Below are 13,105 nucleotides of genomic sequence, written 5' to 3'. Positions count from 1 at the left end.
TCTTTTTTATTTCATTTAAGGGCCAGAGGAGTTCAGTCTGGTGTCCCAGTCTGCAGTGTTAATTTGTAAAGAGAAAAGCACTTTGTGTTGAAACAGAAGAGAATAGTTTTGTGGCAAAATATTTCAGCTGCAATCCCCAAACTCAGAGAAAGCACGTTCATGGAGGAATGTGGGAAAGGAAAAGTTCCAGATAGAGAGGGCAGCACAAATGAACCAGATTTCTCTCAGTTGTGGAGAAACACAGAGAGGGGACAGAAAGGTAAATCATTATTTGAAAAGTTTTCCTTTTCTAAGAAGAGGGTAGAAAAGCTCACTTCATACTATAAACTTCACAGCATGCACCTTAATTTCTTTTAATTTCACTTGGAGGAGGAGGAGAGGAGAATAAAGGATAATTGTAAACTTGGTCATAAAAAGGGTTAAAAATGACTCCAAGTTAAATCCTCTAGATATTGTGCTCCCTGTTGTGCTTGCAATTTTGGACAATTACTGTTCATTAAGTACACATCTCTCCTAAAGCCAGCTGGCACCAGAGAAATCAAATATTTCATGAAGTAGACAGGGCCTACCTTCTTTGAAGTTCTTTTATCCGAACCATCATATTGAGGTGTCCTTGTGAGTACTGTTCAATCACATCGCGTACATCATAAGGTTTCCGAGCTTGCTGTGAAAGGAGTCATACATAAGATTGAAAGGAAAGTATAATTTAAACTTGATTTTTATTTCAGACAGGCCTTCATTCTATTTTTTATCTTCCAGAGGTTATTTTCTTGCCATTTTGCAATGGTTGTTGCAATGAATAAAAAATATGTAGGCATTGTAGGAGTGCATATTTATTGTGGAGATGGAGCCAAATGATTCCCACTACTGTCAGTTAAGAGTCATGTCTTCATGTCACTTCATACTGAGCAAAATATTAGACCTTCACAGTGTATTTAAAAAACACAAAACCAAGATATATGATTTATCTAAGACTATCATGTGTGGTATCTCTTGGCTCATTCCAAAACCATATGTTAAGCATAATGTCAGAGGACTGAACCACAGAGGTAGGCCCAATTCATAACACTTGGACCCAGAATCAAATGCCTCTAAAGACGTCTGGTGACAGAAGCATTATTGCTTAAGTAACTAGGAGGACAGATGCTTTGCATAAGTCTGAAGACTGCTGCACATAGATTTTGTTTGCGCTTCTTTGTCTTTAACGATACCTACAAGATCAGGAAAAGAGATCCAATTCAAATAAATTAAAAAGGACAGATAAAAAATGCAAGAGAGCTAAAAAACTGCCATCTGCCCAGCTTTATTCCCATTCTAATGAGAATCCAGATGCTTCTGCCAAGCTCTGGTTTCTTGCTATAAATACTAAGGCAGAATTTTGAAACAAGTCTAGAGAATTTGCATAAAGTGATGTGATTATAAAAAGTGCAGCATGGTAAAATTTTGTCAAGTAAAATGAATGTGTGTGTGTTGGAATAAACGCAAATGATGTCCTTTCAAAAATACCAGCATTTTCAGAGCCATACCAACCCCTGTGGGAAATGTGGGGCAAGATGTCTCCTTTTTGGCTCTGGCTCAAGAAAAGAAGAAAAAAAAGAAAGGTAAACTGCAAATCTAGTAATTGGAAATTACTGAAAACAGCTCATTAGTCATCTTGTTGTCTGTTTCCACTCTGTCACAGCTTCAGCCAGAGCCATTAGCATGCACCACTGCACACATGCACTGAACACCTACAGTATGTGCTGGAGTCATGCTTGGAAGGCAGCCACAGGATCCTAGAAATTTCAAATGAAAGCATGGAACTGGAATGGAAACAAATCCTGTGAAATGAATGAAGAAGCAAAAGCTCTTCATGATAAAATGCCTTCCTTGCGCTCAGCCGCCAGCACTTACCTGCATTATTACTTTCAGAAGAGTTCGTGGCTTTGGTAGCGTGCGTGTACATTTGTGTGCATTCGTGAGAAGAGATACGTTGTGGGGGAGGGAGGTTTCAGCTTTCAGTTTATCGCTTTTTTTTTTTTTTTTTTGCCTTCCCCAGCTTCACATTTTTGCAGACGCTGACACATCAGTATTTCTGGCCAGAAAAGCAGCCTATTGTCTTCACCCAGAAACAGTGCCAGTATCACTCTTTAGATTGACTAGCGGGGGTGCTTTGAGAGCATTTTGGCTAAATCCTCTGTCCTTTCCTTTGGACACTCTCTATTTAAACACGATGCATGGCGCAGAGCCTAGATGTGCTGGGGATTTTTCCCCACCTCCCTCCCCTCTCCCCCATGGGCTACCATGTGCATAATTAATTCTACTCATTCCCAATGAAATGTCTTTTCTCCCTCAAAAGAAGTCCTCTATCTGTTATCCCTTTTACCAAATCATCAGCTTTGAATCCTATAGTCACAAAGTACTGTACACTGCAGTCTGCCTGAGTCCTCTCTAAAGCATAGTAAAAATATCCTTCCAGCTTTCACCATTTTTCTCTCCTCTTTTCTCATCAAGCTTTAGATCTGAGCATCTTATGTCCTGCCAAACTTTGGCACAATCTCTTGTCATGTTTTTATTAGGAAATGCTGGTACAATACAACTGAAGGCGGGAGGTAATAGGCTTCCAGGGAGGTTTGGTAAATGCAGAACTTGAAGAACTTCTTTAACTTTCATTCTGTCCATAATCCCAAATCCTGGCCATTTGGGCGCAGCATTCTACACCCAGCATGCTTACAGCTCCTAATGCAAAACTCAAAATAGTATTACCCAGCTTTGAACATCCAAAATCTAATTAGCATAGGGAGTCTTATAAGCTATATTTCAAAGTCCCACGAAAGAAAAAAATGGAAGATAATTCCTTCTTCTTCTTCCCTATCACTAACACCAACTCACAGAATCCTCTCCATAGACTGATCAAGTTCAGTTTTTAAGGTTTGGCACGACTGCTATTGGTTGACAGCTCCAGAACATTAGGTTTCTGGTGGTTTGAAATATCCTGATTTTTATCCTAACTCATTTATATACTGATTTTATTTTCCAGGAATGGTGTCTTTAATTTTCTTTCCTTTTTTTTTTTTTTTTTTTTTTTTTTTTTTAGATTTCCTGTAGTGTTTATCTCTCTAGTGCCTTTACAATATAATCCTGCTCTCCTGTTGTTGCTGAATTAAACAAACTGACTTCTCCTAGTCTTCTTTCATAAGGTAAGGTCACCTGAATATATGTTTCTGCATGAGCTTGGGAAATGTATGTGCTATTTTGTCTGCCTTAATTCAGGGTCTTCTGAGTGGTATGAGCTTATCTCAGACTTCTATCCCTTGCAATTAAGTGCTCAGCTCTAATCAAACTTGCTTGAAATTTAGGTTATTGCTTTATCTTTTTAAAACCTCTTCAAAAGGATTTTGAAAGCTGATTAACTTGCAGTGGACTCTCTTGGACAAAATAGCATGAACCTTCAGATGGAAATAACAGGGGCTTTGAAAATCAGGCCAGAAGTTAATTATTCATTTCCATGACATCACCAGCACATAGGTGATGAGAATGATGATACCAGAACCACATTCTAAACAAATTTTATTATAACAGGCTTAGTAAATAGGCAAAAGGAGACAGTTTTTCCAATGCAGCACACTTAGTTTGAGCACTTTGTAACCTGATTGAGAAATTTAACTTAAGACTTCATAAAGACAGCAAATTTCCAGAGGGCAGATGCTCCACAATTTTATAAAGTACGGCCTCTCTATGATGTCCCATTCTGGGAACCAAATTTGGAAATGTGGGCCACAAAGGTGAAAGCAACTTTACACAGCATAGTACTCATCAGTAAGGTCTATTTATCTGTCAGCCATACATAGCGTGCAATTAGTTGAACATTTTCTAACCAGTCATTAGATGACCATGATAGACAGTAACGGTATTTTAGCAGACACTCCAACAGAGTCTTTTCTTCACTTCTTCTAGTAGACGGGTAAGTAGTTTATATATTGGTCAGAATAGTAAAACAAACAAACAGAACACCAACTAAACAAACACAGTAAGAAAGAGAAGTGAAAAATAACTATGCTGATTCCACAAATTCAGAAGGTTTTCGTATTGTACTATACCCATGGATAGTTGATAGTTTTGCCCACGCTATGAAAAAATCCACATAGGGTAAGTATGAGGCTGAAAGCCTAAACAGTACCTTTGACTTATTACAACTGTGCGCACAAAGACAAGCTCAGTCTCGGAGCACTTTCAATGCCATATACTTAAGCTCACAAATTGTACTTATGGTTAATGGTGCTGCTTACCTGAAATTTTCTTCTGGCTACAAAATACTGCATTCTCCTGATGACTTTTACAGCAGTTCGATGTGCTTCAGTTAATCTGCCAAGAAAGACAAACACAGACATACAGCAGTGGAGGAAAAAAAAAAGTAGAAAAAAAAATCTTAATGAAAGATGTTGACTCTAAGCACCAAAATCTACAAGTATGTTTTATGTCTACAATGCAAAATTGCAGCATAACACACTGTGTGTGCAAGTGTATTTTGTTCTGTTGCTTTCCCTTCTTGTATATTGTGGTTCTAAGTATGAAAAACTGATAAGTGAGACAATGAGAGCAGGTGTACAAAGATAATACATGTGGAGAGGATTAGACAGGATTACTGTCAATGCATACAACTGGCATCAGTTTGAAGAATGTGAAATGTTTTTAGAACCATGACCGCATTCCTTATTTTGCATTTATTGAGTGTTTGCCCATGAGCTCTATTGCAGAGAAATTAAGTCTTTTAAGAAGTACTTTGAATTCTCTAGGAAGGAAAGAGAAATTCAAGTATCACATTTTAAAAAAAATAAAAATAACACCTCTTGGCACACATGTGTGTGCGCATGTGGCTGTCTGTATTGGTACTCAAACACAGAACTGGACATATTATAACTTAGCAATGTCACTTCACCCAAAGGATATTGTATTTGCAGAACATTAATTGTACCACTTGGCTGGCAATTAATTACCACACTCTCTTATTTATGATGAATTTTGGAGGTGTAGAGAGGAAGCAGGAATATGGTAATTATAAGAACAAGTATTTTATTTAAGGACTAACTCCTTCCCCGTGGACTTCTTGATTCATTCAAAATGAGTGAACTAAAGAAAACAAAATTTTCCTTCTAAGGAAGCCGCATTGTTAGGGAATCTGTGTTCTATACAGACATCATCTTTGACATGTGATGATAACCCTAGGAAAGCTTGCCAGCAAGTTTCTCGAGTCTCCTGAAAACACAATCTGCCACCTTTTACCATTGTATCTGACTGGGGAAAAGGAAATATTGGCTAGGCCACCTACTTGGATGCCACAGTTTAGAGATAAAGTCTTTAAAACATGGAAAGATTACGGTGTATTATTTCAAAGTGAAGTAAATAAAAGCTAAACAAACAGGGACTGTATTTAAGAACTAGCACCAGTTTTCATTTTCACAATTTCTCTTTGATAAAATCAGTGCTTCTGATTGAGTGAGATACCACAGCCACAAGACCAGGGTTTTTAAAATAAGCTTTCCGTACCTTTTTCTTGCTCTTTCTATTTAAGTCCCAATTTAATATTAAATACATGCACAAATACGTGTGAAACTCAAGTGTCTATACTACATATATCTTCACACTTCATATACCTATGTATATTCATGCACATATCCATATATATACACTCACACATGCAAACACAGAAGACAATGCAGGGTGAGCATGATTCAAGAACCATCATTGTTGTATACCATCAACAGCATTGCTAAGTTGAATCTTTGCATTTGTGTAAGCCCATCAAAGGGATTTCAGAAGTGTCACTGATGGACTACCCGTATTTTAGCCTACAGGACCTTTATTATGGTGTCAGAAAAGCTCTCAGCTTGACACTCAGGGCCTCAGCTGAGCTCCTGTGGCTGGTGACTAGAATGGAGACAACATTCTGCTTGTAAATGGCACATACTTGATGATAGAGAAATCTTTGCCTGTCAGCCCGTACAAGTAATATATATATATTTATAACCATAAAAGAATCACAGTTTAAGGTTTAGGGTTTAGCCTACCTCCTTTGTGTACCAGTTAAGATAAAAGCTTGAAATGATCCCCTAGCTCTAAATGATGTTAGACTTCATATATATACTTAAGAGGGGTTTTTTTTTGTGTAATCCATATGAGACGGTTCATGCATTGTTTAAACAGCTTCAAATAGATAAGCTTAAAGAAGTCAGAGATGGAAACAAACCAAGGCAGTAATTTCCTCCTAATTCCACTCCTTCAGCAGAAATCAGGGCTACAGAACTTTTTCCAATGTGTTATCAAGTTTAACTGTCCAAAACCACGAGGCTGACTCTTGGAACCTCATGCACAGTTGAACAGGCCTCATTTTTAGAGAGAAAAGTTATTTATTTGTGAAATACAGCAAAGAAACTCAACTGTAATTCAAAAGCACTTGGTATTGGCCTGTTCCAACTGGCAAAATTCACACCAATCTCATTGGGAGCAAATTTTGAAAAAGAAGTTACTGTTCAGATTTGATGGTCACTAGTATTAAACTGAGGGACAGAAATACATGAAACCTGGCTTTAATGGAAAAAAGACAGCGTCAAAAGGTGCAAATCCATGGACTGAGATATGTGGATGTGTTATCTTAATTGCCTCAATAAATCCATAAGGAGTATAGCAGCTCTAGATGACAGAGAGCTGCTCTAGATGAGTTAAACTCCCTGCCCTATATAGTAAGCAGAGCTAGCCTCCTGACGGGGGGTTGTAGCAATGTGGCTGACTGTGATCTTAAACATTTCTGGAGATTTTAGCTGATTTTCATAGTTTCCTAGCACTGATGTCCAGAATGGATAATTACAGCAATTACTGGCCAGGTTACATTTACCCCTGTATTTAGCCTAATACATTTATCCTGCTAAGCCTTATATTTTAGCCCAAAACCTTGGATTAGGCAAAACCCTTTCAGCCTTGAGGGTGTCAGTCTGTTACGTGCCAGAAGCATACGAAAGGAGAGAACAAAAGGCCAGAGATGCTTTAGGTCATGCTTTAGTAATGCTCAATAGAAACACAACACTGCTTGCAGTGAATCTCCTAGATATTTTGAGATATGCAACTCAGGAAACAACAACCCAGGGGGGCTGTGGTGGACACCATACTTGCACACTCTTTGCACATGGCATTTTCTACTGACAGAATACAGAAACAGACAGATCTTCACAGGTATTATGGTGCCTAACTCCCATGGAGGTGAAGATTTAACTACTTTCATAGCTCTAGCTCCCAAATGAAGTCAGTAGGACCTGAGCACTTACTCTAGGTAGGAATATGGGTGGGTGGGTGACCACACCTCCACCCCTATGAAAGCAGCCAAACTCTCCTGCCTCTGTGCAGCAGAGGGCAGTGGCACACACACACTAGGAGACGCTTCCCAGTACATTAAAAAATTATTTAAATTGTTTAAAAGCCTTACCCATAAAACAAAGCATAAACACTAGACCTCATAAGGATGAAGTCTATGCTGAGGTGGGGTGTGGCTATTGGGTGGGTTGGTTTTTTGTGTATGTTTTGCTCAAAGAATATGATTAGAGTTTTATTGACAGACAACGGCATAGTTTCCCATCTTTTAACCTAAACAACAGGTAACAAAGTTTTGTTAAAACCTTCCCCCAAAAGACTGTAAAGGAGAACAAAGTGACATTTGAACAGAAGCAATCAGGGTTTTGGAAAGTTATGAGCACATAAAAAAAATTAATAATGGAAGCTTGTAACATCTGTAACTATAATGGATACCATGAAATGTCTACTGAAATAACATATACTTGGATTCATAAATGGTACTGACATCATCTATAACTATGTCTTCAAGTAGGACCCAAGCCTTGGACCAGTTTGCAAAACAGCATGTGTTCCTTCCCTCTCTGTTAACTGATGGCTCAGCAGGATGCTCAATTTTAAAAGCAGTCAAACCTACCTTTAATTGCAATGAGTCTTTCCTAGTTTGGCTTATGGACTCCTGGGCTGTCATATCACTGTGGTAGGGCAGGGAAAAAGAGGAGTGGGCCGAGGGCCTGGAACATATATGTTAACAAGCAGTCCCTACCCTGATCCGATGTTGAGTAACTCTCCAGCAACTATTCTAGAGGGTGAGGGGGAAAGGGGCCCCTCTTTGCTGGCTGACTCGACCTTCCCCTCTGCAGGTTTTGAGTATGCCTATGTGGCTGCAGAGCCTGGCGGGACGGCTGTGTGCCAAGGAGGCACTGCAGCCCCAGGTTTGGTCCTCTGCTCATGGCTCAGAGAGCACGGTGAAAAGTCACTACTTTTAGCTTAAAACACTTGGATGCATTTAAGACTTTTTTTTTTTTTTTTTCTTTTTTAACTGCAGAAAGGCGGTAGCCTAAGCCAAAGAAGCCATACATTTTCAGTTGAAAATAATTGAACCAGAGGACGAAAGAGAGATGATCAAATCCAAAGCAACTCTGGAAACTATCCACAGGGATTTTTTTTCTTTTATTTTTATATACCATTCTGCTTGTTAAAAGCTTGTGTTGGCCAGTTCAGACCTACTCTTTTTCTTCTTCTTTTGTATGGAGTCTGATAACTTTCAGCTTAATGTGCTTTGGAAGAGCCAGGGAATATTTTAAGTGAAAAATAGACATGGAAACGGACCCTAAAACCAGGCAAAGTTACAACTATACCAGGCCATGCTGAGGCACAGCTCAAGTCTCCAAACAAGCCTGTTATCAGTGTGATGCACCTTTCAGTCCAGAAGCATTTTTTAATCATTAGATTTCACTTCAGTGTAGAGACAAGGGGAAGGACTTTATTCAGGCTGTGCTGCAGGATGGCTGCAGATAGTGGAACGTGCATTCCAGGCTGGTTTTCCTGCTGTTTATTCAGGTGTCGTGAATTAGAAGAGTTATTCAGTGTAACGTAACTACTTTGATCATGAACTGTGGAAAATAAAGGTCACTTCAGCAAGGTCAATTATAGCTCTCTGTCCCAATTTGCAAAACTGGTTTGAGGATACATGCTTACAGTACTTGGATTACTGCTGAGCTTCATTCATTTGTTACGTTTTGATTGCTTATGTCGTGGTCTAACCCCAGCCAGCAACTAAGCACCACACAGCTGCTCACTCACTCCCCTCTCATGGGGTGGAGGAGAGAATCAGAAGGGTAAAAGTAAGAAAACTCATGGGTTGAGATAAAAACAGTTTAATAGGTAAAGCAAAAGCCATGCACACAAGCAAAGCAAAACAAGGAATTCATTCACTGCTTCCCATTGGCAGGCAGGTGTTCAGCCATCTCCAGGAAAGCAGGGCTCCGTCACGCGTAACGGTTACTTGGGAAGACAAACGCCATCACTCCAAACATCCCCCCCTTCCTTCTTCTTCCCCCAGCTTTATATGCTGAGCATGACGTCATATGGTGCGGAATATCCCTTTGGTCAGTTGGGGTCAGCTGTCCCAGCTGTGTCCCCTCCCAACTTCTTGTGCACCCCCAGCCTACTGGCTGGTGGGGTGGGATGAGAAGCAGAAAAGGCCTTGACTCTGTGTAAGCACTGCTCAGCAATAACAAAGGCATCCCTGTGTTATCAACACTGTTTCCAGCACAAATCCAAAACATAGCCCCATAGCAGCTACTAGGAAGAAAATTAACTCTATCCCAGCCAAAACCAGCACAGCTTAGCAGGAAAACACCTACAAAGTTGCACTAACTCTATTTTAATACTGATCATTGTATAATGTTGTAACTCCTGCCCAGAGTAACATCATCTATTCTGGAGTTGTTCACTTGACATTAGTTTCTAAGCCAGCACAAACAGTGACTAGGTCAGTGATGGCAACTGAAATGTAAAGAAGTTATTTGATAAGCTCAGCTCTTCATCTGCCTTTTTGTTTTCCCATCACATTTGATTAAGAGTATTCACTTTCTGGCTCTGTTTCTGGGAAACAGCTTTGATTCTCAGTCATAACTTCAATTTTTCTCCTGTACAATTATCTCAAATGGGCTGATATTTTATTAGGTAAAATATAAAGCAAGCCTTATTTGCACTGAAAGCATTACCAGAATCAATACAAAACATGAAATGTTGGCATCTCAAGGTATTTTTTTGCCTCCAGATGCATGTAGCACATGCGGCTCACTTTCAGAGGTGAGACTTTTCATTAAACTGCAGATTCCTACTGTTACTGAAGGGCAATATTTAGCAGACATGAATATCACCTATATTCAAATGTAACTAAACTGTGTAATTATCCCGTCATATGGATATCATGCACCAATAAGTTTTTGGGGGAGAAGTAGTGTGGGAAAACAAAAATCATAAAGGACACAAAATTAGGGAGTTTATTACAGACAGGCGCAGCAGTTAGTCCATATGCAGTCACATGCACTATATGGACCTTCTATTGATGGAGACAAGTGGTGGAGAGAGATAGTTCTCATCACAAGAACTGTAAAGAAAAGAAGCTTGTATAATGTGTTTTAAATACTGAGGGAAGTTACAATGTCCAAATGAAAAAAAAAAAATCTTCCTACCAATAAATGAAAATAAAATTAGCATTGCCTTCAGCTAAGCAAAGCCAGACAAAATGCCTTGAGCCTTTTAAACCACTCAAGTTAAAAGAAGGTTGCAGCTTGAATCTGACATGCAAACACCTGGAAATCTCAGGCGATGATTCTGATTCCAGAGCTCACCCCAAGCCAGGAGCAGCGAGAAGTACAACATAAATATAACAGAAGAGGTTTCCAGTCTTGTAACATTTCATCAAAGCCTTGTGAAGAACAGATACTTCTGGATAATTTCCACCACTTACATTATGGAAATTTTATAAGATGCCATTTGCACTGAAACCTGAGAGAACATTTCAGAAAATGTTGGCACAACTTTATTTTTCCCTTTATTCCTAATCACAGTCCCACCTTAAACCTACCTCATCTCTATTCTAACCATATCCTTATCTGAACCTTTTATTTCCAAGCCCACGTTTGGCTCAAAACTATAAATAAATTAGGATTGCCTTCTCTCAAAACAGAGCAGCCTGGAGGCCTATTTGGCTTCACCAAGCTCTGCTGACAGCCTCAATTTATGAAGGAATGCTGCAGATTCTGCAAAAACCTCCTCAGCAGGTACAGTCCCAGGCAAAGTAGGAAAGAGTACAGAAGTGACATGTTCATGGGGGGGCTGCATTCTGGCATCTGGTTATTTTGCTGAAGATTTTGTGGCATTTGCTATCTCCATCCATCCATCACCACACACACACTGCTGCCTCTCTGAATTCATTCCAGAATGCAATTGCCTCTGCTTCTACTTGCCTGTCTATCCTGGCCTTCCCTGAAGTGAACGAGAAAGAAAGCAGATTTCCTACAGCAGTGCTCCGAGGGACTGGGGCAGGGAAGACAGGTAGTGCAGGGACAGAAGAACAGCTCTGGGGAGAAACTGTTATGAGAGGAAGAACTAGGCCATCATTTATAGGGAGCAACTGGCAAGACAATATATTGGCAGAGGAAACACCACTGTGAGAAGAAGCAGTGCAGGGTGTTCTCTTGATGTTGTCCATGAACAGAATAAAAGAAGTAGAAAGCTCCTGAAAATAATCAGAGGTAGATGTAACCTGCTCACTGAATGTGATTTAATGAGGAAGAAAATCCCTTGAACTTTGAGTTCTTTTTCTCAACCCTAGACAGTTGGAGTTTTCAGTTACAAGTTTGTTCTGTAATATTACAAAGCGGGTTTATTGAGAAAGTGGGAGAAAAGCTCTGTGTTAGTCCCTTGCTAATTAAAATGCATAATTAAAATGAGTAATTAAGCTTACTACAGAATGCTCTTGTGTCTGGGAGCCCAACTGCCCTTGAACAACAATTCATCTGCTGAACTGTCTCTGAGAACTAAAGTAACCATTGGATATTTTGGTTACATCTTTCCTCTGTGTTTTGTTGGCAGCAAAATAAAAGTGCCTGGTCTCTTTTCTGCCATTTTATTTCTTCCATTCTTCCTGCAGTGTCAGAACAAACAAGATGATGTCATAGGGATGTCTTTTCAGTGCGGAAATGCAAACACAGAAAGATTTTCTTTTTTTTTCTGAGCAAACAGCTTCTAGAAATTACCACAATAACTTCCTGTATTAGCACTGTACCATGACTACTTCTGGTCCCAGGACAGGTGAAATGCTCTTGTCTCCACGCCAGTTCTCAGTTGCTTATAAAACAGACTCTAGCCACAACCACCTTCTTTGAAGGTGGACAAACGCTGACAGACAATGACACGTTTTTACCCCACATATTACAACAGTCACTGATCCTATCAGATAAAGGTATTTTTTCACTTCTCTCTCCTTAAGACTTGGTCTTCATCAATTCACCTTTTAAAAAATGCCAACAGAATCGAATGCCTAGCTAGTAAAAGGCACCACAGAGACAGCCATCACCAAGCCCAAGCAACCTCCCAGCAGAGGAGATGCCTTTCTGGAATCCAAATAGCCTTCACAGCAGTGTGGGGGACAGCCTTATTCGACAGGCTCTGGTTTGGCCACTTTAAAAAAGTGCCACAACCCAAATTAATGAACTTTAAGACTTCATTTTCCTCTTCACTGTATTCAGCATTTATGGGAACAACGTGGTGTTGTTAATATACACCAATGACTGAGAGCTGTATTTATGCCTCAATGATTTTCTGTCATGAGAATATAATGCCTGGCAAAGACTGATTCTCTGAAATACCAGTTTGTTTGGGGTCATTAATCTTAATTCCTATCTTGCTTGAATAGGAACTGGATAACAGTCAAGTCAGGGAATAGTTCTGAGAATTAAAACTTCAATGGCTTTTGGGCTGCCCAAGGCTTTACATTTCTTTCAAAAAATAAGCAATTAATTAATCTGCACCAAGTACTAGGGAGAGACCCTGTGGAATTGAGCAAAATGCTTCTTGTGGTTTTAAAAAACAAAAAACAGTGGCTTTTGGCAGGATCTTTCATTAGTAGCTCTTGTGATTTAGTAGTTACAGCAGGGGCTATGGAAACACAACTCCTGGGTTCTTGAATTGATTGATTTAACTGGCCTCTGTCTCTCTGGGTGATCTTGTGCAAGTCCTTTTACCTGGCTATACTCTAGTTTATATG

At 39.6% G+C, this 13,105-nt stretch overlaps 1 protein-coding gene across 1 annotated transcript in view; it reads right to left on the bottom strand.

Annotated features, from left to right (window-relative positions):
- LOC309589909 (potassium voltage-gated channel subfamily KQT member 1-like) overlaps nucleotides 1-13,105 on the bottom strand; it is a gene marked incomplete at both ends in the record, with an annotated part of 511,694 nt that overhangs the window by 212,954 nt on the left and 285,635 nt on the right. The window contains 2 exons of the mRNA XM_082310623.1: nucleotides 570-664; nucleotides 4,269-4,344. Coding sequence (XP_082166749.1) covers nucleotides 570-664; nucleotides 4,269-4,344 — 171 coding nt within the window. The remainder of the gene's footprint in view (nucleotides 1-569; nucleotides 665-4,268; nucleotides 4,345-13,105) is intronic.

This window comes from Platalea leucorodia, assembly GCF_965183815.1.
Source record: "Platalea leucorodia genome assembly, chromosome: 4".
In the NCBI taxonomy this organism is placed as follows: Eukaryota; Metazoa; Chordata; class Aves; order Pelecaniformes; family Threskiornithidae; genus Platalea; species Platalea leucorodia.
Note: the sequence above shows the minus strand (reverse complement) of the source record. Positions and strands in the feature narration are given on the sequence as shown.